Genomic DNA, 27,094 nt, shown 5'->3' on the forward strand with positions numbered 1-27,094 from the left:
TCTAGCAGGGGAGAAGAGACAGACTCATATCATTACCTTCCTGAGCCTCAGTTTCCTCACCCATGAAATGGGCATAATTAATCATCAATCATTGCCACTTCTGACAGACTCCAGCCAGCTTGGGGACAGGGAGAGGCTTTGTGAGCAGCCTTGAACCTGAGGGAAGTGAGGTCCCAGAGTGCCCTGCCCACAGCTCTGCCTTCTGGTGCCTCTTTCTGTCCTTCAGGATCCAGCCCCCAGCCCTCTGGTCCTCCCCCTACAGCCTTGTCTTCCTCTGTGGTCTTACCCTTCTCCCTTCCTCCTTGACCTCGCCCAAAAAACACCTGTCCAAACCTTGCTCCCATTTAGCAAATTAACACTGTTTCTGGGAGGGGCAAACATTCACTGAGTGCTGGCTACATGCCAGGTAGCACTCATACACTGGGTCTTTTATGTCCAAGTTCTAACTCAAGCTTTTGGCTCCCATTACAGCAGGCTTCCTCAGCTGGAAAACAGGAACCAATTTTCAGTGACCTTGGGGAGGACTCAGGTTCAAGTCCCGCCTCAGACATCTGGCTGTGGCTACACTGCACCACTCCCTGCATTCTAGAAGAGTGCTCCCTCCTCCTTTCCTCAAGCACCCCTTCACTTCTTCCATGACTATTTACTGAGCACCAAATAACTGGCAACTACAGTTCCAGGAGCTGGGGTAGGTACTTAGAAAACAAAAACAGGCAAAATCTCTGCCCTCCTGGAGCTTCTGTTCCAACAGAGAAAAGGGCAATAAATAAATAAACACACATGGGGCACCTGGGTGGCTCAGTTGGCTAAGCGTCTGCCTTTGGCTCAGGTCATGATCTCAGGGTCCTGGGATCGAGCCCCACATCGGGCTCCCTGCTCAGCGGGGAGTCTGCTTCTCCCTTTCCCTCTGCCCTTCCTCCTTGCTTGTGCCCTCTATCTCTCTCTGTGTGTCTCAAATAAATAAATAAAATCTTTAAAAATAAATAAATAAACACACAGCCTGATGTGTAGATGGTGTTGGGTGGTATGGAAACAATAAAGCAGAGGAAGGATAGCTGAGGTGGAAGGTCTCCATGCTCGTTGCTTAGTGAGCGAGGCCTCAGTGAGAAAAAGAATCTGGAGGAACCAGGGAGAAGCCAGGTGGCTCTCAAGAGTGAGTGGGGCAATCGACAGATGAATGGATAAAGAAGATGTGGTATATATACACAATGGAATATTATGCAGCCATCAAAAGGAATGAGATCTTGCCATTTGCAACGACGTGGATGGAACTGGAGAGTGTTATGCTGAGCGAAATAAGTCAATCAGAGAAATACGTGTATCATATCACCTCACTGATATGAGGAATTCTCAATCTCAGGAAACAAACTGAGGGTTGCTGGAGTGGTGGGGGGTGGGAGGGATGGGGTGCCTGGGTGATAGACATTGGGGAGAGTATGTGCAATGGTGAGTGCTGTGAATTGTGCAAGACTGTTGAATCACCTCTGAAACAAATAATACATTATATGTTAAAAAAAAAAAAGAAGAAGATAGCAGGAGGGGAAGAATGAAGGGGGGAAATCGGAGGGGGAGACGAACCATGAGAGACGATGGACTCTGAAACAAACAAACTGAGGGTTCTAGAGAGGAGGGGGGTGGGGGGATGGGTTAGCCCGGTGATGGGTATTAAAGAGGGCACGTTCTGCGTGGAGCACTGGGTGTTATATGCAAACAATGAATCATGGAACACTACATCAAAAACTAATGATGTAATGTATGGTGATTAACATAACATAATAATAAAAAATTAAAAAAATTAAAAAAAAACAGTGAGTGGGGCAGATGATAGAGCAATCACAAAGGCCCTGAGGTAGGACAGGCGCATCCAGGAGGCCAGTGTGCTTGCAACAGAGGAGCGAGGGGAGAGGAGGAGACAAGGCTGGGGATATCCTGCAGAGCCTTGTGATTGGGAGGACTATAGCCTTCTTCCAAGTGAGATGGAGGCATTAAGATTTAAAAAAGAAATAAAAGGATCACTCAGGCTGCTGGGTTGCAAACAGACTGCAGGAGACAAGTGCAATTGCAGTGGGCCAGTAGGGAGGCGCCAGTAACCCAGCAGAGGGGCAAAGGCCATGGGGTGGCAGGGAGTTGCGGTCCGTGGTGAGATGGGGTGGATTCTGTCTGTATTCTGAAGGTAAAGCCGACAGGCTCGCTGACAAACTTGACGTGGGATGTAAGAGAAAAAGGAGTAAAAAAATGGCTTCAGGATCTTCAGCCCAAGCACTGGAAGTCTCCATGTGCTGGAAGGGGAGCAATTCAGTTTAAGAATTTAGCTCTGGACGTGTGAGGTTTGAGAAGACGATAAACATACAAGTACAGATGGCCCCCAACTTATGATGGGTTAACTTATGATTTTTTGACTTTACAATGGTATGAAAGTGATACACATTCCGTAGAAACCACACTTCAGATTTTGAATTTGGATCTTTCCCCGGGTTTGAGATATGCGGTTAGATTCTGGACCCTCTCATGATTCTGGGCAGTGATCACAATGGGGAAACAAGCCATACACTTACTACCATCTTGCACCCCCACAACCATTCTGTTTTTCACTTTCAGTACAGTATTCAATACATTGCAGGAGATATTCAGCACCTTATTATAAAATTGGCTTTGTGTGAGATGCTTTTGCCCAACTGTAGACCAATATAAGCATTCCGAGTACATTTAAGGTCAGCTGGGCTAAGCTATGGTGTCCAGTAAGTTAGATGTATTAAATGCATTTTCAGCTTACAATGGGTTTATCAGGACGGAACTCCACTGTAAGTCGAGGAAGATCCATAGAGATGTTGAGTACAATTAATAAATAAGCCTGGAATTGGGGCGAGAGCTCTGGGCTGGAATAGGTAAAGCTGGGATTTGCCTGCACACAGATGGCATTTAAAACTTGAAACTGAAGGGTGCCTGGGTGGCTCAGTTGGTTAAGCTTTGCCTTTGGCTCAAGTCATGATCCCAGAGTCCTGGGATCAAGTCCCACATCGGGCTCCCTGCTCCGCGGGAAGCCTGCTTCTCCCTCTCCCACTCCCCCTGCTTGTGTTCCCTCTCTCGCTGTCTCTCTTGCTGTCAAAAAATAAATAAAATCTTTAAAAAACAAAACAAGCGTTGGCCACAATAGGGAAAGACTGGAACACTCCCGTACGTTGTTGGTGAGAATGGAAAAGGTGCAGCCGCTGTGGAAAACAGTCTGGCAGCTCCTTAAACTGCTAAACATCAAGTTACCTTATGACCAGCAATTCCACTCCCAGGAATATATCCAAGAGAAATGAAAGCCTATGTCCACGCAAAAACTTGCCAACACCAACAGTGAAACCTAACTATGGGCTTTGGGTGATTATGATGTGTCATCATAAGTTCATCAATTATAACAAATGTACCGCTATGGTGGGGGATGTTGATCATGGGGGAGACTGTGCATGTGTGGGGGCAGAGAGTACCTGGAGAATCTCTGTACCTTCCTCTCAATTTTGTTGTGAATTGAAAACCGCTCTAAAAATATTTTTAAAGAACTTGTTCATGAATATTCATAACAGCATTCCTAATAGCTCAAAGTGGAAACAACCCAAATGTCTATCAACTGATGGATAAATAAAATGTGGAATATCCATATATCCAAGGAATATCATTTGGAAATAAAGAAAAATGAAATACTAACGCTACAACATAGATGAACCTTGAAAACATTATGCTAAGTAAATGAAACCAGTCACAAAGGACCACCATTTATATGAAATGTCAAGAATGGGCCAATCTATATAGACACAAAAAGTCCATCAGTGGTTGCCTAGAGCTGTGAGTTGAGGGGGCTCAAGGGAAATGGGGGGTGACTGCTAAAGGGTACAGGGTTTCTTTTCAGAGTAATAAAAATGTTATTTTAAAAATATTTTTTAAAGATTTTACTTATTTGAGAGAGAGAGAGTGCACAGAGGGAGAGGGAGAAGCAGACTCCCTGCTGAGCTGGGAGTCTGACTCGGGGCTCAATTCCAGGACCCTAGGATCATGACCTGAGCCGAAGGAAGACACTTAACCAACTGAGCCACCCAGGAGGCCTGGGAGTAATAAAAATGTTCTAGTATTGATTATGGTACTGGCTGAGCAACTTTGTGAGTGTACAAAAAAAAACCACTGAATTGTATGCTTTATATGGGTTAAGTGTATGCTATGCGAATTATATCTCAGTAAAGCTGTTATTAAAAGACACTGATGATTGGACTTAGCAATGTGAAGGTCACAGGTGACCTTGAAAAGCAGTTTTGGTGCAGTGGTGGGGACAAAGCCTAACTGAAGTGTATTCAAGAACGAACAGAATCACTGAAGACAGCAAGCAGACATTTTCAAAGAGTTTGCTATATAGAGAAATGGGAGGGAGATTTTTGTTTTGTTTTGTTGGGCTTTGTTGGGTTTTTTAAGATGCAAGAAATTATGTTTTCACAATACTAATTATTATTTCCAATTATGTTAATTGGAGTGATCCAGTAGAAAAGGGGAGATCACCAGGGTGAAATCCTTGAGCAGGTGAGAGGCAGGCGGTCTGGTGTGTAAGTACAGGGGTAGCCGCAGAGAGGAGCAAGCAGGGTTCACCCCCAAGGCAGCAGAAGGGAGGCTAAAAATGAGGCACAGACCCAGTGATGGGTAGGTATTGAGAGTCTATAGAAATTCTCCTTTGATTGCTTCTATTTTCTCAGTGATGCAGGAAGCAAGGTCCTCCTTGGGGGCAGGGAAGGAGGTGTCCAGGGTTGAGGTGCAGGGGAGAGGTATGGGATTGTGTCCAGGACCACAGTGGAGTGAAAGCGGCAGGTCATACAGTAGGATCGCCAGAGGGTTCTAAGGACCCCCTGGAGAGGATGAAGGCCCTGACGTGATGTTCAAGTGAGACCTGTCAGCGGGGCTGTGTCCTTCTCCGGCACCAATCAACTGTGGGGTACAAACGCACGGCTGGATTAGCCAGGGTGTGGTTTTGCCAGGTGAGAGGAGCAAGGGGTTGAGGGTATGTGCAAGGCAGTAATTATAATGATGGTCCATGGAATCAAAGCTGGTTAAGGAGGCTAGAAACAGTGGGGAAAAGGTGGTAGGATCCATGGATTGAAAAGCCTGGGGAGTCAGGACCCATTGCAGTTGAGGTTCTAGAGGCTGTGAGCAGGAAAGACAGGAGGTGGTGTTAGGAGGATGGGACACTTGCTATTGAAATTACGCAGGGTACTGACAAGGTCCAGGAGAGTGCCTTGGCCACGAGGGGCTGAGGCAGGGTGGAAGACAAGAACCATAGAAGAGGGGATGGGGGAGAACCACCTTGATGTGGAGAACCAGAGGAGAGAACCATCTCTGTGCAATCGAACAAACCAAGTCATCCTCAGAGACAGGGCCCTGGGTGGGGCCTGGGCCTGGGGTTCAGCTAGACCTGGGTGTGAAGCTCGTCCTTCCAACTCTGGGGCCCTGCATAAATTAAATTGTTTCTCTGAGCCTTAGTTTCCCCTCATGCAAAGCGAGAAATCACTCCTTTGTCAAAAGATTGTGTTCTGTGGGCACCTGGGTGGCTCAGTCAGTTAAGGTCTGACTCTTGATTTCAGTTCAGAGCATGACCTCAGGGTTGTGAGATTGAACCCCTTCTGGGCTCTGTGCTCAACGGCTCAATGCAGTCTGCTTGAGATTCTCTCTCTCCCTCTCCCTCTGACCCTCCCCCTGCTCGTGCTCAATAAATAAATAAATAAATAAAGAAAGAAAGAAAGAAAGAAAGAAAGAAAGAAAGAAAGAATTAAAAAAAAAAAAAGCGGGGCGCCCGGGTGACTCAATCGGTTAAGCGTCTGTCTTCGGCTCAGGTCATGATCCCAGAGTCCTGAGATCGAGCCTTGCATCGGGCTCCCTGCTCAGCGGGGAGTCTGCTTCTCCCTCTCCCTCTCCTTCCCTGCTGCTCATGCTCTTTCTCTCTCTCAAATACATAAAATCTTCAAAAAAAAATGTGTTCTGAAAATTGAATAAGAAACTGTATGGAAATTTCCTTGTGTGGTTCCAGACACAGGGTGTTCAGTAATGTGGGCTGATCCCAGAATGCCTTTTTTTTTTTTAAGATTTTTGCTTATTTGAGAGAGAAAGAGCACAAGATGGGGGAAGGTCAGAGGGAGAGGGAGAAGCAGACTCCCTGCTGAGCAGGCAACCTGATGTGGGGCTTGAACCTGGGACTCCGGGATCATGACCTGAGCTGAAGGCAGATGCTTAACCGACTGAGCCACCCAGGTGCCCCTGATCCCAGAATGCTCTTGTCTGGAGTCCCAGAGCAGAAGAGGGGCCAATGTGGAGGCCAACACTCTTCAAAGGACCCCTTCTCCTTCCCATCACCTCAAATCAAAGGTGAATGGAAAAACCTGACTCCTATTTCACTGCCATTTTACAGAATAGGAAACTGAGGCCCAGAAAAGGAAAGTGACTTACCCAAGTCACTACAACTCAGTTATCATAAAGAGTACGTTCCCCTCTAAAATCAGAGTCGGGATTAAGATGGGAAATACGCCCGGGAGGGAAAAGGCTCATATATAACATTTGAATGCCAGATGGACTCTTCAGAAGATACCCCGGCCATCGTTCCCCTCCATTCACTGGGACAATTAGAAGTTGGTCTTGGTGAAGGTAAAAACCCTCCTGAGTATACTCCTGCTCTCTGGTCTTCCCTCTCCCCTCCCTACATTCCCGGATCTCCTCCCACTCCTAGGGTAGTGATGTTCAGGTCCTGTGATTGGGCAAACTTTGGGCCAATTAGCTTTGGAATAGAAGTGTCAACAGAAGGGTGATTCACAGAGCATGAATTTGCTAATTGCTCTTCCTAGCCCAGACAGCGGGAAGGTGAGAGGAAAAGAGATCTCTAAGTTTCCTTTCTCAGAGAACTTGATTCAAGAGTGTGGGGTGGGCATAGCACCAGGCCACGCCCAGGGGACCCTACCCTGTTTGGCTGTGTGACTATGGCAAGTCCCTTGTGCTGTCCTCAGTGGAAGTTGCTTGTTTACCTTCTTTTGAAAGCGAAGACATAGATGGGAACCTGGGGGAACCCCACAACCAACTACCCCTGTGTAGTTCCAGCCCTAGCCAGTCTCCCAGATTCCCAGAAAGTCTGGCTTCCAGACTTCCAAACTTCCAGTTTCCCCCTATACAAAGTGAGAAGAGAGTGAACAAAATGATTGTCAAAGCCCCCCTCTCCCTCCAGCTCAGGCCTTCAGGGTTGGAGGGATGTGTGGCTGGCACCTTCTCTGCTGCTCTGGTTCTCCAGGGACAAGCACAGGGAGTTAAGGCAGAAGTGGATCCCGCAGGTGCAGTAGAAATGTCACCTTGCTGGGCAGGCTCTGTGATCACACCAACAATGGACATCAGTCTCTCCAGTTTTCTCTCTCACTCACTCACATATACACATGGTTGCTCTCTCTCCCATTCCCTGCTTTATTTTCTTCTTAGCACTATCTGAAATGTCTTATTTCTTTGTTTACTTAACTACTGTCTTTCTATACTAGAATGTCAGCTCTAGGGCAGGGACCTTGCCTATCACATCTCAGGGCCTAGCCCAGCACCTGGTACACAGTAGGTGCTTAGTTGGTTGATGAATGAATGAATGAATCATCTTGAGGGTGGTCCCAGGGCTGTGCCAAGCATGATACTGTGATCTGTGCCAACTCTTCCACAAGGAGCAGTTGGAAAATAGGGCTCTGGAGTCAGGAGATCTGGATTCAAGTCCCACCCTGCCAATTAGTGGTTGTATTACCATGTCACTTGACCTATCCAAGCCCTGGTTTCTTCATCTGCAAATTGAGGATAATGATCCCACATCTTGAGCTGCATTTTTAGAAATTAGAGGTCCTGTATGTAAAGTGACCTGGTACATAGTAGGTCCTCACTAAATGTTAGTTTCCTTTCTTTTCCTTCCCCTGCTGGGGCCAAACCTCCTTTGCTGAACCCAGAGGGTTTGGAGACTCTGGGTTCAGCAAAGGAGGTTTCCCATCTATGTCTTCTCTTTCAAAAGAAGGTAAACAAGCAACTTCCACTGAGAACAGCACAAGGGACTTGCCATAGTCACACAGCCAAACAGTGGAGCTAGCCGCAGGTCCCCTTCCTGGGGGCCAGAGGAAGCCCCTGATCCCAGACAAAAGGGAGGGAGGGGACACAGGCAGGATCTTGCTTGCGCTGGCCTTCAGAAAGAGGAAGTGATAGCTCTGGTCTGAGAGTCAGGCTCCTGGGTTCTAGGTCCAGGTCTGTTGGAGACAAGCTGGTGACCCTGGAATGTAGTTTATCATCTCTAGGTCTTGGTTTCCTCTTCTGTACATTGGGATTATTACTCCTTGCTGGGCCTGCCTTATAGAACGGGACAGTATTAGAAGAATGATATTTAATCTAAGAGAAAATATTGTAGTGTTAAATCAAGCAGACTCAATTTCTGAAATTCTGCCACAGGTACATATATTTAAAATCAGAAGAGGGGTGCCTGGGTGGCTCAGTCATTAAGCGTCTGCCTTTGGCTCAGGTCATGATCTCAGGGTCTGGGATGGAGCCCCACATCCGGCTCCCTGCTCCGCGGGAAGCCTGCTTCTCCCTCTCCCACTCCCCCTGCTTGTGTTCCCTCTCTCGCTGTGTCTCTCTCTGTCAAATAAATAAATAAAATCTTTTTTAAAAAAAATCAGAAGAAAAAGTGAATTCAAAAGTAACAATAAGCCTCATCCCTCTAGGCTCTGTAAAGTAGGAAAGAAAAACATGTAAACATATTATTTCAATAGAATATGTGAAAATGTTTTTGCCAACTATTAGTAATCAAATCAAAATTTTAAAAATATTTATTGAACATCTTCTCTGGGACCGAAAAGGAAACTGGCTCAGAACGGTTAGTGACTTGCCTGGGGGCACACAGGACCTGCTAAGGTTGAGAAGCTGGCCGGAAAGACTTCCACCAGCTGTTTAGGAAGCCCCTACCAGAAGGGGCTGCAGAGGGGACCAAGACGCTGGGTCAGGAAACCAACTCCCCATTTCCAGCTGCCCTCCATCCTCCAGCCCGCTAAAGGCCCCGCGTCTGCCCAAATGTAATGGAAACAGCACGCGCCACAGATTCTATGGCCCTGGTTCAGCACCCGGGCCCCAACTCATTTGCTGTGTAACCTTGAGGGAGTCACGCCCCCTCTCTGAACGGTGTCCCCTCCCCTCAAGAGGAACGTTAGCGCTGGCGAGGCTGTGGTTGACAAGGGCCAATCAAGAGGGCGTTAAATAGTATCTACCTCAGTATACAGAGTTTGTTACCTTTCCTCGATTCTGGAAGAGCAGGAGGAGCGCTGTGTGCAGTTGGAACCAGCGGCGCAGTCTCTCTGGGCTTCTGAAAATAGCGGATAACCAGGCCAGGTGACTTCCAAATTTTTTCCAGCGCCAAAAGGAACCCTGGAACTTGTTAGTGGTCCAACTCCGCTACAAACTCCACAGGTCACTTCCCTCCCGCGTGCCCCTGGAGGGCGCAGTCCCTTTAAGTCTAGGCCTACCTCCGCCGGGGCCAATCACTGAGAACAGAAGTTCTTTAAGGACCAAAGGAGGGAATTCAGCGGGCGCAGGGGGGCGGGGCAGGGGCGTGCCAGCCAGCCAATCGGAATCTCCCTGGCGACCAGTGACTCACGTGCAAAGTTCTGCTGACCAATGGCAGGGGCGTCGAGAGCCGGGGCGCTCCCACTGTATGACAGCTGTCTGGACCAATGGGCATGTCGCCCGCGGCCTATAAGAGTCCGCTGGGCCCTCGGCTACCGGCTCTAGGGTCGGTTGGTCGTCGCCGTCGGAGGTGTGCCCTGAGTTTGCCTCGCCGTCGCTGCCACCCGGTCCCTGCAGCCGCGCCTCTCGCCTTGGCCCCGGCCCAGCCGCTCTCCCTGCCCTTCTCCCCTTAGCCAACCCCCCGGTTTCTGCCGTCGGGGCCCCGGGGCCGGGCTAATGATGCTGTCGGAGAGTGGAGCTGAGAGCCCGGACCAGGCAGCTGCGCAGGTGGGAACGGCAGCGGCCTCGGCGGTGGCCACGGCCGCCCCGGCAGGCGGCGGCCCCGACCCGGAGGCCTCGTCGGCCTCCCTCGGACGGCACCTGAGTGGGTTAGGCTGGCCACAGGTGAAGCGACTGGACGCGCTCCTGAGCGAACCGATTCCCATTCACGGGCGCGGCAACTTCCCCACTCTGAGCGTGCAGCCCCGGCAGATTGTGCAGGTGAGCGGGCCCTGGGAGGGGGTTATGGGGTCTCCAGCCTGCCGGAGGTTCTTGTGCTCGGAGGCACCCAGAGTCTGTCCGATTCTCTGGACTGCTAGGGAAAATGAGGCTTAGAGAGGGACAGGGACTGGAACAAAATCGCACGAGCATGGATCGTAGACCATGCTCCCTCCCCACTTGGCTTTCCCTTCTACCTCTGGAGAGCCCGATTCCTCTCGAACCATTATTCACCCTGGCCCTAGCTAGGAAATGGGAGGAGAATGGGGAGGGACTTGGCTGCGGTGGTGCGCGGGGTGGGGGGTGGGGTGGGGCCGGAGAGAGAACAGCCCTGCCTGCTCCGACTAAAGATACCAGGCAGTCCTGGATGGGTAGGTGTGCATGTTTGGGTTCAAAATAGGTTTGTTTTCATTCCCAAATCTTCATCGTTGGGCCTCACCCGCCCCCAACACACCCCTTCCCTCTCTCAAGGTTCTAGGGGCAGACTTTGTCCTGTGCTTCCACAGCCCTTGGCTCAAGAGACCCGTGGCTAAGTGGAAAAGCCAAGAAATCCCAATAAGGACTTGGTCCCTCTTAGCTGGGGTGGTGGCAGGAGGAGATTAAGCACCAAGCCAGACCTGGTGCTTGCATGCTGGAGGGCGACATCAGGTGTCCAGTTTAGGTGTTTCTCCCTTTCCCCAAAATTGGAAATGAAGGCTGGCCCTGGTGTCTCCTGAGAAGCAGGAAAAGAGAATTCTGGTAGCCCTCTCCCCTTCCTCAGACTACCTTTTCCCTTTACCTCATTTTCAGCACCCCTCAAATTCAAAGAGTGAATTTTCACTCAAAGAGTGAAACCCACTCTTTCATCTCTATAACCTAGGTGTTACCATACTCTGAAATGCCAGAATATAGTAATTATTGTACCCATTTTGTGGCTGGGGAAGCTGAGGCTCCAAAAGGGGCCGTGAGCTACGTAAGATTACCTAAGGAGGTGAAAATCAAACCGGGAGCATTACGGGTCTTCCTGGGAGCCACCTGCTGTAGGCTCAAGGTTTCCTGCCCCTTCCCCAGCTGTTAGACTCAACTTCTAAGTCTCAGGGAAGTCTTCTGACAGAAACCAGAAAATCCAGCCACAATTCCTGTGTATTCCTGCCAGTAGATGGACTTTCTTTCTTGAGTTATCCGCAGAAGCTAATGAAGCAGGCCACTCCCCTGCCTCCTACTGTCTCAGCCTCCACTGAGGAGGAGGGTTGTCTGCTAAGGGATTACCTCGCCCTCCCTCCAAGGGAATGGGAGGGGTGGGGGCAGATTCCACAGGGCTGACTTCACCCACAACCCCAGAGGTGCTCACTGAGGCATTCCTCGGCTGCCCGCTGTCATGGGGTAATTAGGAAACCAGCTGAGGCTTTCCTCCCCAGGACACTCAGGTCAGCCTTGGGGCCCCATCTGCTGTATCTCCAGAACTGTTGTCCCAGACATAGGGGAAGGAGGAGCCCAGTGTGGAAACTCCCCTCATCAGGCACAAAGGGTGCTCTGGAGGGGAAGGCCCTGCCCATTTGCCTTTACTGGTGTCTGCTCTGTGTCAAGTCCTATTTGGAACACCAGGGCTATAGATGTGACTGGGACCCAGCCTCTCTGCCCTCGAGGTGCTCCCTGCCAGGTGGTGGAGACCACAGGCCATTAGGAGCTGACTTTACAAGGCCATAATAGTACAGTGTTCTCCTGGATTAGGGTCAAAGATACCACAGAGCAGGGAGCAACTGGCTGTGGTGGGGAGAGGCAGTGGAGACTTAAGAGCTAGCCTGGGAAGTCGGACATCCGGCTTCAGGGCCCGGACTATTGTCTGTTCCCTTTGCTGGGCCCAGTGTCCCCATCTTTTCAATGCTGATTAGTTGGACTACTGTCCCACACCCTTTCAGATTCCAGAATCCAAAGGGAACAGGTACCTTCACCTGGCCTGTACAATTGCATCCCCAGGGAAGAAAGTCCATCTCCTGGTGGGGATCTGCTGCTGGCAGCTTCACAAACTGTGGTGGGGGTGCTGGGTGTGTATGGGGCATGGATAGCGGTGCTTGGTGTGCATGGGGATGAGGGGCATCCATACTGGCTATGTGCAGAGGTGGGGGGTGCTGGGGGGGTAGAGGGAGGGATGCTAAGTGCGTGTAGTGGAGGATGCTGGTTGTCCATGATTCAAGAATTAGAACCTTTCTTCCTCTGTACCCCCGTAAGACTTTGCCTGCAGCAGCAATCTGAGCAGCTAAAGATGCTATTGTTGCTTGGACCTGCGCTAGAGGGACCCATTCTCCTGTAGGAGAGGTCCTACAGGAAAATGAGGTCCTACAGCCCATAGCTCTGGGGGGCCCGGTTCTAATTAAGTTCAGCCACTTCTTGGCTGTGTGACCTTGGATAAGGTCCTTTGCCCTCTCTGGGCCCAGGGAATTGAATTAGACAATCTGATCTCTCTAGCTGCAGCCAGAGGGCCTGCATCAGGCAGCTCCAGATTCGAGTTTTGTAAGCCTGCTGGCTGACAGCACCTACAGTCCCCCTGAAGGTCTCGGCAGTGGCCCAGGAAGAGAGCGATTCTGGGGAGGCCCTTGGCACAGAAGAAAGGAGGGTGCAGCCACTGCCCCCTGCATGGCTGGAAAGTCTGATTCAGGAGGCTCCAAGCTGCCTTGCAGTCTTTGGGTGTGGTGGTGTCTGGGGTCCGCCTGCCAAGTCGGCTACAGTCACACCTGGGAGAGACAACAGCTGCTGGCTGGCTGACACAGCCGGCCCCACGGCCTGACGCAGGCCACCTACCAAGGGTACTGCCACCTACTTAGCAGGCCCGATGCCATGCCCTGGGGTGAGCAGCAACCTGGGAGCTGGAGCTGGCACTGAGTGAGGTTCGGTCAGCTCCACTGGGACCTGGGGAGGGGGCTGGCCTGCTCTGCAAGTTTGGCAGGGTCCTTGGGACAAGGACTTGCCTGCTTCTCTCCTTGGTCTACGTGGGCACAGCTGCCCGCTGCCAGGGTGTGGGTCAGAAGTCCCACGGGCCGGATTGTAGCCACTGGCGCCTTACCTCCAGCTTCCCCCTTCTGTCTGGCCAACTACCTTGACTCTGGGCTTCAGTGACTGGAGGGTCGCCCTCACTTTGAAGTTTTGAGAGGGAGGATTAGAACCCTAGTTTCTGGTCTCTGCTCCTTCTAAACCCTGGGATGGCAATGTGATGGGAAGAGAGTCAGCCACACCTGGATTTGAAGGCACCTCTACATGATCTCAGGCAGATGACAACACTCCTGTGAGCCTTGGTTTCCCCATCTATAACTTGGAGATCATAAAGAGCTGTCCCCCATCAGCGTGCTTGACTGGCTCAGTCAATGGAGCATGCAACTTGTGATCTCAAGGTTGGGAGTTGGAGTTCCATGTGGGGTGTAGAGATTACTTAAAAATAAAATCTTTAAAAAGAGAAAACAAAAGATCTATCCCCTATAGATTCTGGTGAGAACGTCCAGGTATTCAATAGGTGCCTAACTGATATTCCCTCCCTGTCCCCCAGCTCCTCCCCGCCATGTTCCTGATGGCCAGTTGCTTACCCCTGTAGCCATTACAATACCTTCCCCTAGTCTGGGTCCCCCTCCCGGAAACGTTCCTGGAGGGAGCCGCCCGCCTCAGATTGCCCCACTGTGGCTTGCCTCCTCAGCACTTAAGTGCATTCTTTGCAGTAATTCCCTGAGAAGCGAGGAGGGCAGCCCAGCCCAGTGCTGGGCGCTGACTTGGCAGCAAGGCGGGGTTGCAGAATCAGTCAGGGCAGGAATGCTGCCTGGTCACTTTCAGGATGGTGCCTGAAGTATGCTGGGCTGCTGAGAAAACTGGATGTCTGGGCCCAGCTCCTTTCTTCTCCCCACATGGTCCTAGGCCCAGAGACATGCCTCGGGCCAAAGGAACAGATTCAAGATGACTGGTCAGTTTGCCGGTCATGTTCCCGTGTCAGCAGACAGGGTCTGCTGCATCTCTTCCCACTTGGGTTGGGCCCTGAGCGCTTCCTGAGATGATCACCCACCTCCTGTCCCAAGAGCAGAAAGGGTCTGGGTTTTCACTGACAGGCCCACCACTTCTTAATGCCACCCCCCCTCGAATCTCAGGGATCTCACCACTGCAAACCTTAGTTTCCTCAGCTCTAAAACAAGTGCAACATTTGCTTCACAGGGTCCTTGTAAAGATGAATTAAGCTGAATATGTCCTAGTCAAAAGAGCACACATGGACTGGAGAATCTAACTGGCCTGGGTTCCAGTCTCCACCTGGCTACTCTCTGACCTTGGACGTGTTTCTTAACCTCTCTGTGCCTCTGGTCCCCCATCTGTAAATTGGGATAATAATGCCCAAATACAGGATTACTGTGAGGGTTAATGTAGCAATGCACGTGAATTGCAATTACATTCCTAAGACATCTGAGCAGTTAGCATCATGCCTGGCGCAAAATGAAGTGTTTTACTTGAGATTTTAGAGAGGTAGAATAACGTAGTGGTTAAGACCTGAACTCTCTGAGTTTAATTCACCAGCTGTGTGATCTTGGGGAAGTTACTTGGCCCCTCTGGGCTGCTATTTCTCTATGTGTAAAATGGGAATAATAGTACCTACCTCATAGCGTAGGTAATTGTGAGAATTATACGCTTTTATATCCTAATGTATAAAGTGCTTAGATCAGGACCTGGCATTTAGTAAATTCTATGTATGTGTTTGCTGTCATTAGTGCTGTTCTGTCTGAGTCTTTCCTGCAAACGAGCCATTCTCCAGATTAGGAAATCAAAGCTTTAGAGGGTTAAACGACTTTCCAAAGGCATGACAGCTGCAAAGTGGTCACCGTGGTTGATGTTGGTGTGATTATTAGGTGGGAGCCCAGCCCCTGACCCCTCTCGGTCCTGCCTTGTCTTTGGCAGGTGGTCCGCAGCAGCCTGGAGGAGCGGGGACTACACGTGCTTGGCGTGCGGCTACACGGCTCGGCGGCCAGCCACGTGCTGCACCCTGAGAGTGGCCTGGGCTACAAGGACCTGGACCTGGTGTTCCGCGTGGACCTGCGCAGCGAGGCGTCCTTCCAGCTGACCAAGGAGGTGGTCCTGGCCTGCCTGCTGGACTTCCTGCCGGCCGGTGTGAACCGGGCTAAGATCACGCCACTGACGCTCAAGGAGGCGTACGTGCAGAAGCTGGTGAAAGTGTGCACGGACACGGACCGCTGGAGCCTCATCTCGCTGTCCAACAAGAGTGGCAAGAACGTGGAGCTCAAGTTTGTGGACTCGGTCAGGCGCCAGTTTGAGTTCAGTGTAGACTCCTTCCAGATCATCCTGGACTCACTGCTGCTCTTTGGCCAGTGCTCATCCACGCCCATGTCTGAGGCCTTCCACCCAACGGTGACCGGTGAGAGCTTGTATGGGGACTTTGCCGAGGCCCTGGACCACCTGCGGCACCGTGTCATCGCCACGCGCAGCCCCGAGGAGATCCGCGGTGGCGGCCTCCTCAAGTACTGCCACCTCCTGGTGCGGGGCTTCAGGCCACGGCCCAGCACCGACGTGCGTGCCCTGCAACGGTACATGTGCTCCCGCTTCTTCATCGACTTCCCAGACCTGGTGGAGCAGCGGCGCACGCTGGAGCGCTACCTGGAGGCCCATTTCAGCGGGGCGGACTCGGCCCGCCGCTATGCCTGCCTGGTGACGCTGCACCGGGTGGTCAATGAGAGCACCGTGTGCCTCATGAGCCACGAGCGGCGCCAGACGCTGGACCTCATCGCCACGCTGGCGCTCCAGGCGCTGGCCGAGCAGGGCCCAGCTGCTGCGGCCGCCCTGGCCTGGCGCCCCCCAGGCCCCGACGGGGTCGTGCCTGCCACGGTCAGTTACTACGTGACTCCCATGCAGCCTCTGCTGGCTCGGGCCCACTCCTATCCCACCTGGCTGCCTTGTAACTGACTCAGACCCTGGCCAGAAGGTACTGGACCTTCCCCGATGGAGTGGGGTCTCCACGAGTGTGCAGGGGATGTGACCAGAGACAGGCAGCCTGTGCTGAGTGGCCCGGCACTGCTGCAGGGTTGGGCCTTGGACTGAACAGACCAGACCCCGCCCATCCCCGAGTGAGCAAACCCCCCAGGGGGCTTAAGGCCAAGCTGGGGTTCTTGATAGACCTTTGGGTTATTGCACCCCACTTTTGGACCAGCATGATGGTGGGGTGCAGGGGCCCTTTGTCTTGGGGGTCAGTGGCCTTCAGGAGACAAAGCTTGTTTGGGGTGGTAGCCTCAATGCTCATCATCTTAGGTTGATTTCTGTGGCCAAGAAAGGGTCTTTTTGGGTAAGGCCAGCCCATGGTGATCCCAGCAGCCTCGGAAGGTCTGCAGCCCACACGATGGCTAAAATATGGTATGTTATAGGAACTACTCACTCTTGGTTGGGCCAGACCCTTGACAGGGCCTGGTGATCCAACCTGACTAATCACTGGGAGGAGGGAAACTGAGGCAGGAGGCAGCTACCTGGGTTTGCAGAGGGATAGGTTTAGCCCAATTCCCAAACACCCCTACCCCAAGCTGTCAAGGTGTGTGGGTGAGCAGAAGCCAAGCTGCCAGGGGTGGGACACGGCCCATGCCCCTTCTGGGGTGTTGCTCCCTTCCCCTGTGCTGTAAGGATCCCTCTGCCTAGGAGCTTGTTCTTCGAAGGGTGCTGGGCCCAAAGTGGCCACAGTCAAGTGCTCCCACCCCACTGACCTGGTTACAGGGTCTTCACTTGGAGGAAGGGAACCATGCCCCACCTCCTCTCCCATCCCTCTGAATTTGTCACCATTTTGCACTCTTAACACCTGCCAATAAAGATTGTCTACACTAAACCTAGCACCATGATTTCTCCTGCGGGAAGGACCTTCCATGGTTATGGGGACCCTGGCTGCCTCTCCCAGCCTGTACCTGGCTTGCATTGTGGGGCAGGGACATTTGGGTGGCTTGGTGTCTGAATCCTGGGCTATAGCTGGGGAGTTGCACCTCCTTCCCTCAACACCAGCCCCAGCTGGAGAACTGTGCCAGGAGCACATGTCTACACGTGGGACATATACCTGCAAATTGCCTCAGCAAGTCTCGTTAAAGAGTAAATATTTCAGTATTTCCTACCTGGAGTCCTGATGACCCTGGGCTTAGCCTAACACTCCAGTGCTCAGGGCTGCTTGACCCCAGCTCTGCCCACCCAACCCCACTCTTTCTCAGGAAGCAGGTGGAAGACAAGCTGAGTGAATGTGAATTGGAGACCCCTTCAGTAGTGGCAGCTGAGACTGGGGGACTTCTAGCATCCTCCAGAGCAAGAGCCCAGGTTTGGCCTCCCTACCTGGGAGGGAGGTTCCATCAATCCTTTGGTTCCCTCTCTTATTCCCAAGTGCTGATGGGCACACTCTGGCCTGCTCTAAACATGTCCCCTAGAGGGGCAGGGTCTCTCCTTTCCAAACCCAGCTGGAGCCATGCCAGGCTCTCGGGGAGCTCTTCCCTCGGGGCATCAGCCAGTCACTGGCCTGGACGCTGCCCACTGTTTACCCAGCCCCTTTGATCCAGGGATGGCAAAGCCCTTAACATATTCCACCTCATTAGTGGTTTCTGAAGTGGTGGCTTTGATGGTTCCAGCTAGGCTGAAAAAAAAACAAGGCCTCAGAGGAGGCCCCGGGTGACCTGGGTGAGTCCCACCACCTCCCCTGCTCAGTGAGTTCCTGCAGGGCTCAAAAGGGCTAGAAAGGTGAGTGGAAAGACTTTCTTGGCTTGGTGACTGAAAACAGCCCCCCCACACCCTGGTTGTGCCCACCCAGCTAGGGGCCTGGGAGAGATTGTTTCTCCCAGCTCCTGATGTGGGCATGAGGGGACGTTTGCAGTGTATAAAGCACGCAGGTTTAGCCTGCTGGGGTGGGCAGTAGGGTTCACCTGGATGTGCTTGTTTCAGAACATAAGAAAGCTAGACACCCACAGGATGTCAGCCTGTACACAGCCTGTACACATGTCAGCCTATACACAGCATTCAGCTCACCGTGTGCCAGTGAGCCCTGTAGGAGTTGGAATACATCGGCCAACAAAAGACCAAGATTCCCGACTCTTGTGAAGATTACACTCTAATACGGTAGAGAGAAAATAAACTAAATGATATGGTCTTATAAGGTCAGTGATGCTTAAAAGTATGTGGGAGGGTAAGGGATTGGAAGTGCTTTAAAAAGTCAGGGTGAACCTCATCTAAAGGGTGACATTTGATCCAACAAAGACACAAAGGCAGTGGCTAGCAAGCCCTGCCATGTCTGGGGAAAGGGCTTCCCGGCAGAGGGAATCTGCTAATGGGCACATGCTCCCAGCAGGCATGTCTGGGGGCACATGTGTGCCTGAGGGTGTCTGGCTCGCCCCACACAGGCGTGCGCGCTCACTGCTGCTGGTCTGCAACATGCATGGGCGTGAGATGTAGGAGAGCGTGAGCTACGAGTTCCCCAGTCCGAGCTGCCATTTCTGGAGTCTCACTCTAGGCCAGGCACCAAGCCGAAGTCTTCACGGTCACTACCTCTCACTTCATCCTTGAGAGAAGAGCGGTTATTATTTCCACTTTACAGACAAGGAAGCTGGTGCCAGAGAGGTCGAAGAGGTGTGGCTGGCTCCAGGGCCATTCCTGTTAACCCCTGCGCCCTCCGGCTCCTACGCTCTGATTTCACGTGGACGAGCGGGACCCTCTGTGTCCTGTACATGTTTGTGGTGGGGCACATTTGGCACGCGACCCTTTGTGCTTCTGTGCATTTACCATTTTGTGGAGGCCTAGGGCAGCGTAGCAGTGTGGCAAGAGGTATATTTTCTTGATGTACACGACACCAGCCGTGGCTTGCGGTGACCAGGTCAGAGGCCCATGTTGGCAGCAGGTGTGCCTGTGGGTGTGTTTGGGGGTGCTGCAGTGTTTCTGGGTGTGAGAAAAAGAGTGACTCAGTGGCCAGCATTGTTCTCTCAGGGACAGTTCCTGCCGCCATCTAAGATGCCAGGACAGGCAGAAATCAAGAACTTGGAATCAGAGCCAGAGAGGGGAAGGCTGAGGGAGGAAAGCCCACCGCACCCCTCCCCCCCCCCCCCGCCCCACAGGGCTCCCCCAGCCACAGTACACCCGCCCCTTATGGGACACGGTGGGTGGGGGAGCTCCAAAGGGAGAAGAGGCACTGCTGTGAACTTTGGGGGGCAGAAGACATGCCCTCGGGTAGCGACATGTCCCGCGCTTTCCACGCTTCTCCATGCTTCCAGCCCCGGGAGGCTGACCTCTGTGGACTGGCATCAATGGCTCCCTTGTTCTCAGCCTTCCTGTCGCGTTCAGCCAATGAGAGGAGACGGAAAGGAGGAGAATGGGGTGTTTATTCCGCCTGTTCCCTCCCCACCAGGCTGCCATGGCTGGCTGCATCTCTCAGCCAAAGGCCACTGCTCCTGTCGAGGCGCACCCCTCCCCCTTGGAAAGGCTCCCCACTCTTGCTAGCCCCAGAGAGCTCCCTTGGTCGGTTCTTAAGCCCACCGTTTTGGAAATAATCCCTTTTGAAATCTCTTCCCAGTTTGAGGGTGCCCTGTCTCCTGCTGGGGCCCTGACTGACACACAGGCCCCCGTCGTCACCAGCACAGTCACACACAATCCTCCACAGATCAGCAGGCCGCCATGTTATCACAAATGTGCGCCACCTTCTCAGGGCACACAGTCCCATCCCCCAGCTCCTTCATCACATCCTTCACCAGGGGAGACTTCGTGGAGAGGAGCAGCCTGGAGCCAGATCAAGGGGGAAACAGTCTGCAAATCAGTCAACAGGGCCAAACTGCCAACCAAAACTAAACAGAAGCTGCTCAGGGAACTGCCAACCTAAAGAGTCATGAGAGACAACGCACAAAGGAAAGGCAGTAGGGACACTTGCAAAGTAAACCTCAAAACCACAGGCCTTTGTCTCACATTATTGAAATTTATTCTTCCTGAATGTATAAATCAGGGGACTGATTCAATAGACATTCATTTTGCAGAATACAAGTTCTGGGTTGTATGTGAGTAAATGTGCCCCCCCCCTTTCCCTTTATTATCAGGATATTTGAATAAATATGCTCCCTTTTTTCATTTAAAACTTTGCTTTGAATTTTTATGTTGCTACCACCTCTCCCTGAGAAAGAGGTGCCCCGCCCCCTGGAGCCAGCGGCTGATCATCCTTCTGAGGGGCCACAGGCACACCCCTAGTCAGGACAAGGACAGTGGGGAAGGCAAACAGGGACTTCTCAGACCAACGTTTCCCCTCAAACAGGCCTCCCAGCGTTGTCAGAGTGAGAAGCCATGACATCAACCAAAATGGGGACCCCAGGGGCACTGTGACTTAAGAACGATGACTATATTTTAAAAGAAATCCCTTTCATTTTCACATTGGGAACGTTTGCTGCTTTCTTAAATAATCTGGTTGCATCTCAGAGGACCTGTCGTAACATTTCCAAGCATACAGTGTCAGCCAAAATCAAATGTGGCTTAGATAAGGAAACTCAGAGTACAGGCGCCTTCCCCAGAACCCAGCACCTTGCTATCGTTGAGTGCAAGGCCCCTGTGAAGGGAGGACGGTGCCAAGATTGTACGGGATCAATTCGGTTATGTAAGGTTGCGGGACGTCTTCCTGAAGGAGATGCCCAGGGCAGGAGCAGAATCCAGGAGTCCGGATCCGTAGAGTGGAGGCTCTGAGGATCTGGAAAGAATCATTTCGAGAGCTTTAATTACCTCCTTCCCACAGCCACCCAGCCCCACCCAAACCCTTCAACATCTGCCTCAAGAGGGGCCGTGGTGGAGAGAAGGTACAGGCAATATTATGAAGCGGGGCTCCACTGGCTCCCGCCCTGGAAGGGATGGGGAATCCTGGGATAAGCAGAGTTTCCCTTGGGCCTTTGTCCTTGGCTGGAATCCCCACTGGTCTGAGCAGCTGGAATGGAATGTTCCTGGGAAGAAAAGCCTGCCCCTCCTCCACCTCTCCCCTTATGGAGTTCCCCAGGGCCCACAGCGTGGGGGAGGAGGATCGGTTCCAGGGATTCCTGATATGGCGATGCTCCAGGGAAGCAAAGGCCCAGGCTGCCTAAGGGTTCTGTCCCAGCAGCTTCTCCTGGGTTAGGCAGATTGGCTCTATCAAACATGTATCAATCTCCACTATGTGCCAGGTGCTTAGTGTGACCTCTCCTTCAATAGTCAGGAGTTATCTCTTCTCCAGCTGCCCAGTAAGACCCCCCCCCCCGCAAACCCCACACCCACATGAAACTGGCCCAGAGAAGGGAAGTCATTTGCCCAAGGTCTTCCAGCTGAGAAGTTACAGGCAAACACTGAATCCCAGATCTGTCCTATTCCAAGCTTGGGGTGCTTTCTGCCTCCACCATAGAGCCTGTCCTCCTCCTCTGCCATCCCAGGCTCTCTGCCCTCCTTGGCACCAAACATTCCAGCCAGGTGTGCAGGGAGAGGAGGTTGCCCTCCAAAGCAAGCCAAGGCCCTGAGCATCGTTGGCCTGCCCTTGCCTGAAGCCAGAGGTGCTGACTCAGTCTGACTCACCCCCCAAAGCCCAGATAACCAGGGTGGGGAGCCAGCTTCTGGGGCTGTGCCCAGACCTTGGTGGTGGTGATTGGGGAGGGGGGTGTGCCTTCTGCCACCCTTTCAGCATCCCATCACATCCCTCCCAGATCTGAGGACCAGGGGTCATGGTACTCAGACTTAAAGGGTAAGAACCCAGAAACCCCCTCAAATGGAGCCCTTACTAGCCTGATAAATGAAAAGCCACATAGACTAATGTTTAAAGGACCCCTCATTTACAGGTTCTAGGTCCTTGGGCAAGTCACCTGCCCTACCTGATCCTCAGTTTCCTCATCCATGGAAATGGGTATAATAACCCCTACTTTGCAGAGTAGCTGGGAGGATTATAACAGATAAAGGGTGTAATGTGCTCAGCACAGTGCCCAGCATGGAGATGGTTAATATATTCCAGAACCAAGGAACCTGGCCAGGGTTCCGTCAAGGACTAATAGAGGAAGAAATAGGCTGGAGATCTCCCAAATTTCCCCAATGCCTCCTCCCCCTGGCTGTAAAGCAGGGAGCCTCTCTTTTATCCCTGAGAAGCCTGGGCTATTGGGTTTTCTCTAGGGACCTGGCAGGAGGGGAGGAGCGGGGGAGGCCTCCTCAAGACTGCCCACTACAGGTTTGGAGCACCGTAGCTGTGACCTGTTTAAGCCTCATCTCCAGGAAGCCAACCTGGCCCCCAGGTGGCTGCAGAATGTGATGTTCTGATCAGTTATCAGTGTAACATCTCTGAGGAGCGAAATGACTACAGCCTTTCACTCAGACGGTGACCGCCCAGAAGGGCAACATTTTTCCAGTTAAGTCTTTCTTGATGGACCTTCCTCCGAGGTCCGAGGCCGGGCCCAACCACAGGCCCAAACTTACGCCCCTTCTCTGAATGACCGCCACGCCCCACTCGTTCCGCCAGACCCTTAAAACTCAAGGCCTAGGAAGGCTGGGCAGGACGGAAGAGGGCTGGTCGGGGGCGGGGACCCCGGGGACCAAGCTTACTCCAGGCCACGCCCCCACGCCCCGGGAAGCAGCCCCACACTGCCCTCTGGTGGCGCCGCCCAGAGACGCCTTCACTGGGCTTAGGGCCCTCCAAAAGAGGGAAGGGCTTATCCAGGGGAGGGGCAAGTTCTAAATTAGAACCCTGAACTCCCTCCCAGCCCCAAACGCTGGCCTGAAGAAAGGCTTCTGTTCTCATTTCCCTTTGCTGAAATCCCAGATTCACTGCTGGCCATCGAAGTTCTCAAGAACCCCAGGGCTGGGGCCATCAAGAAAGTGTTCAGGAAGCTGGGGCGGGGCGGGGCGGGGCGGGGCGGGGGGGGGGCGCGGAGCGTGTCAGTCACCAGGCCAGGGGCTATGGTTATTTGTGAAGGCCTAAAAATAGCCCTCCAACAACAACTTGCCCAGCCCCAGAGGGTCTCCTGGGATAGTGACTGCCAGGGAAGACTGCCTGGAGGAGGGCTGGGAGACACGAACCCTTAAGAGAAGAGCCCTTCTGAAATCAGTGCTCCTTCTTGAGCCCCTGGGCTGAGTAGATAACAGTGTTTGTTGACTGAGGAGAAAACGGAGCGTCCTAGAGGGGGCTGGGCGGACCAGACAGGGGTGGGAAAGTGACTTATTAGCTGGCAGAGGAGTAGTGGGCAGAGCACTGAACTATGAGCTGGGGTTCAAGTCACTGAGCACCGTGTTCCTCAGGTCAAGGCCCTTGGTGAGAGGCAGTGGGACATCTAGAAGAGGGGAAGAGGGACAGAGCCACCTGTGACACTAGGACCAATCTCCATCTCCCACACACATGCACCACTTTCTCCAGCAAGAGCCATCTCTAATTCCTCACTCCCTGCCCCCTCCAAATCAGGACAAAGCTGATGATAATAAATCCCAGAGAAAGGCAACTCAATGATGACACAGAGCACTTTACACCATTAGCTAAAAGCTTCTCTGGACCAAGTGCCCCTCTCCTGTACAACGCAGAAAACCAACAGTACTGGCTGCATCCCAGCGCTGCAGCTTGAGCTCCTCACTGTCACCTCCAGGAAGTGCTTTTTCTCTCTGGGCCTCTAGACCCCGCATGAACTGAGTAGCTTCAGAAGGTTCTCCCTCTCCACGGAGGCCAGAGGGTGCCAGGGCCCCTCACTGCTCTCTCAGAATCCCTGAGACCTCCTCCGGGACTGCCCTTCCCCAGCTAAGAATGGGGTTTGGAAAGGCCTGGATGTTAGAAACCAGCCCCAAAGTTTAGTACCTGAGGAGAGGAAGGGCTGATGAGAGTCGGGGGAGGGCTCCTGGGGCCCTGCCTTTCAGAACAACGCACCTGACCCTCAAGACTCTAGGATTCAACCAGATTCCTGGGACTCTGATGTTCTCATTCTATCCCCTTTTCCCTATTGCCAAGCCCTGACATGAGGAAGGACAGCTATGTTCAGAGAGGGACTGAGAAACTGGCCCAGAGAGGAGGCAGAGTTGTTCTAGGTCACCCGGCAGACAGGCTGGACAGCTCCCTGTAGCCCCTGCCCCTGGGCAGGGAGGAGACACATGGGAAGGACACACACGGGCCTGGGACCTAGTTCTGTCCAGTGCTGGCATGTGACCTTAACACTCTGTAAAATGAGGACTTTAAATCAGCTCCTGGCTCCGGTAAAAGCAGTACCTGTTTCTAGGTGTGATTTAAAAGAATAAAGCAAAAAACAAAATAAAAATAGAAATAAATAAAAGAATAAAGCATTCCTCTGTGACTTAAGGAGGAAGAAGAAAGACCTCTGCCCTGGGTTAACCTCACTACAGCCCTTCCCAGAAGTGAGGACAACCACTTCGCGGACTGACGAGGAAGGCTGCAGTCCAGTCAGTGGATGAGCAGCAAAGCAGCAGCCAGGCAATTCACAGCTGTGGGGGGTCCTGAAGGGCATGCGGACAGGAAGAGAAGTCAATCTCATTTCAGGTCTGGCCCTTTAAGGCCCCCCTTTCTAGAAGCAGATGACATACCTGCCCCCTTGGGGCCTGTTAAAGGATGTAACCTGGCTTCATCCCTGGCAGAGCCATCTTAGAGACAGGTTGGGAGGGGGATCCCTAGGAGAGCAGGTGGGGCATTAGGCAGTTACCAAATACCCCACCCTGGTTATCTAAGTCAGGATGTACTCTTGGCAAAACTGCTTGAGAGCATGAGAAAAGATCTGTCTCCTAGAAGTGGAAGGACCCAAGTATGATGGAAACAATTCCTCCACCTCTCTGGGATGCTATCCCCTCAGACGGGAAACAGGGGCTTAGGAGAGAATTCAGGCGTACATCGTTGGCCCAGCCCCCACCCCATCCTGGGACCTCATTATTCTGTCCTCCCCGAAGGTGTGGAGCTGGGCAGTGACAGAAAGCGGCAGTCTCAAGGGCAAGGTTCTTCTTACAGCCACAAGGGATCCAGGAAAGGCAATGCGGGTTGGGGGGTAGGGCGGGGAGGAGGCCTGCGTCAGTACAGCAGGTTCCAACTGGTAAAAGTTTGCGGGCAAACCCCTCCTGGAATCTGAGCATCTTCAATTTATCCAACTCTCTAATGGGGACTTGGTGCTACCACCTCACTCCCCAGGAGGTCTGGGAGAGGCAGTTACAAAGTGGCCAGCTTTATTAGGGACCCAGCGGACTCCAGAAGCCCCAGGGAAGGGAGATCCGCGGCCCGGCACCACCCCGCCCCACCCCCTCAGATGCACCAGCCGCCAAGACCGCACCTCAGCCTCCTTTACTGGGCCCCTGGCCCCCCGACTGTTTCTTCTTGGGGTCCATCAGTCCGTCCCTTCGCGTCGGTGACGCCGTCCATCCAGCCGACGTCCCAGTCCGTCGGTCGGCCCCTCGGCGATGGCCTGTCGGGGGTGGCCAGGGGTCCCGGCGCTGAGGTCAGCGCTGGGGGGAGGCGGGGCCGCGGGGCGGGCTTCGGCGGAAGGGCGAGTCGGGCTCGGGGCCGTGGCCCCGCCGCAGGCGCCCGGCGCCCCAGGGCACGCAGCCACCCAGGCCTAACGCCGAGGCGAGCAGCGCGGGCGGCCGGCCCCGGCGGCCGCGGCGCTGGCCCTTCTTGAGGCGCGAGCCGTGCGCCGCCAGGTAGAGCTCGGCCTGCGCCACGCCGCCGCTGAGGCGGCCCAGGCTCTCCGCGCGGTGCGCCAGGCGCAGCTCGGCCGCCAGGAAGACGCGGTGCAGCTGCAGCACACGGCTCTCCAGCTCCGACACCAGGCGCCGGTGGCCCTCCACCTCCAGCAGTCGCCGCCGCGCTTCGGCCAGCTCCAGCGCGCGGCCCCCGGCTCCCGCCGCCGCCGCCGCGCCCCCTGCCGGCCCGGTGCCCCCCGCGCCTCCGTTAGCGCCCTGGCGCCAGCGCTGCAGCTCCTGCCCCTCCGCCGAGCCCGCCCATGCCGGGGCCGGGTCGGCCGGCGGCGAGACCTGAGCCGGGGTCGGAGTCAAGGTCGGAGTTGGGGGCGGGGGCTGAGAGGATGACAGGAGCTCCCGGGGCGGCGGCGGCGGGGACCCCGGTTCCGCGGTCCCTTCCTGCGCCCCCGGGCCGCAGGCGCTGATGCGGCAGCCCGGCATCCCCCGCCCCCCGGCGGCCCGCAGCTGTCTGTCCGCGGGTGTGACCAGCTGCCAGCGCGAGGGGAGGACGGACACCGCGCACGCTAGAGAGATGCAGCGGCAGCCCCCGCGCGAGCGGCGGGTGCGTCTTATAGCGCACGGGGCGGAGCGATGGGCAGCACAGCCAGTCAGAGACTGGCATGCCTGAACCCGCCTCCCCGGCCCCGCCTTCTCAGGACACTGCCCGAACCCTTGGGGTCCCTGGTCCTTCGTTCAGCTCTGCCCCCCGCCCCCCGGGCATCCGGTGCCCATCCACCTCCCCCCGAGTTTGGGGTGGAAAGGGGACTGCGTCTTCTTTGGTCTGGTCCCTGAGTCATAAGCTCTGGTAGCTGATGCTTAGAAAGCATGGACTCCAGGCGCCTGGGTGGCTCAGTTGGTTAAGCGACTGCCTTCGGCTCAGGTCATGATCCTGGAGTCCTGGGATCGAGTCCCACATCGGGCTCCCTGCTCAGCGGGGAGTCTGCTTCTCCCTCTGACCCTCTTCCCTCTCATGCTCTCTATCTCTCATTCTCTCTCTCTCTCAAATAAATAAAATCTTTAAAAAAAAAAAAAAGAAAGCATGGACTCCAGTCGCCTCGCGGCGAAGGGTGGGGCGGGGCCTGAGGCCACACTGTGTGCTAGTGAGAGTCTGGACTAGAACTCAGGAGACTTGACTCCTTGCGCAGTGCTCCTTTCCCTACCTCACGCTGCCCCTTGGCCGAATCGGTTCTGCCTGGGCTGGGCCACAAGTCTCGCCAGG

General features: G+C 53.6%; 2 protein-coding genes across 2 annotated transcripts; one reads left to right on the top strand and one right to left on the bottom strand.

Annotated features, from left to right (window-relative positions):
- The first annotated feature begins 9,966 nt into the window (after positions 1-9,966).
- On the top strand, positions 9,967-16,985 carry TENT5B (terminal nucleotidyltransferase 5B). The gene is made up of 2 exons (XM_028113894.2): positions 9,967-10,230; positions 15,127-16,985. The coding sequence occupies exons 1-2, from the start codon at positions 9,967-9,969 to the stop codon at positions 16,144-16,146; spliced, it is 1,284 nt and encodes a 427-aa protein (XP_027969695.1). The 3' UTR covers positions 16,147-16,985.
- Positions 16,986-25,635: 8,650 nt separating this feature from the next.
- On the bottom strand, positions 25,636-26,316 carry TRNP1 (TMF1 regulated nuclear protein 1). Its single transcript, XM_028113616.2, has one exon. It carries the CDS (start codon positions 26,314-26,316, stop codon positions 25,636-25,638), a length of 681 nt encoding a protein of 226 aa, XP_027969417.1.
- Between the last annotated feature and the right edge of the window lie 778 nt (positions 26,317-27,094).

Source organism: Eumetopias jubatus, unplaced genomic scaffold (assembly GCF_037043125.1).
Source record: "Eumetopias jubatus isolate StellerSeaLion01/CBP00866 unplaced genomic scaffold, mEumJub1_p1.0 scaffold_4, whole genome shotgun sequence".
Taxonomy (NCBI): Eukaryota; Metazoa; Chordata; class Mammalia; order Carnivora; family Otariidae; genus Eumetopias; species Eumetopias jubatus.

Coding starts and splice junctions, on each gene's coding strand:
- TRNP1 (XM_028113616.2), bottom strand. CDS start 26,316: ATGCCGGGCTGCCGCATCAGCGCCTGCGGCCCGGGGGCGCAGGAAGGG.
- TENT5B (XM_028113894.2), top strand. CDS start 9,967: ATGATGCTGTCGGAGAGTGGAGCTGAGAGCCCGGACCAGGCAGCTGCG. Junction 10,231..15,126: donor AGCCCCGGCAGATTGTGCAG/GTGAGCGGGCCC, acceptor TGTCTTTGGCAG/GTGGTCCGCAGCAGCCTGGA.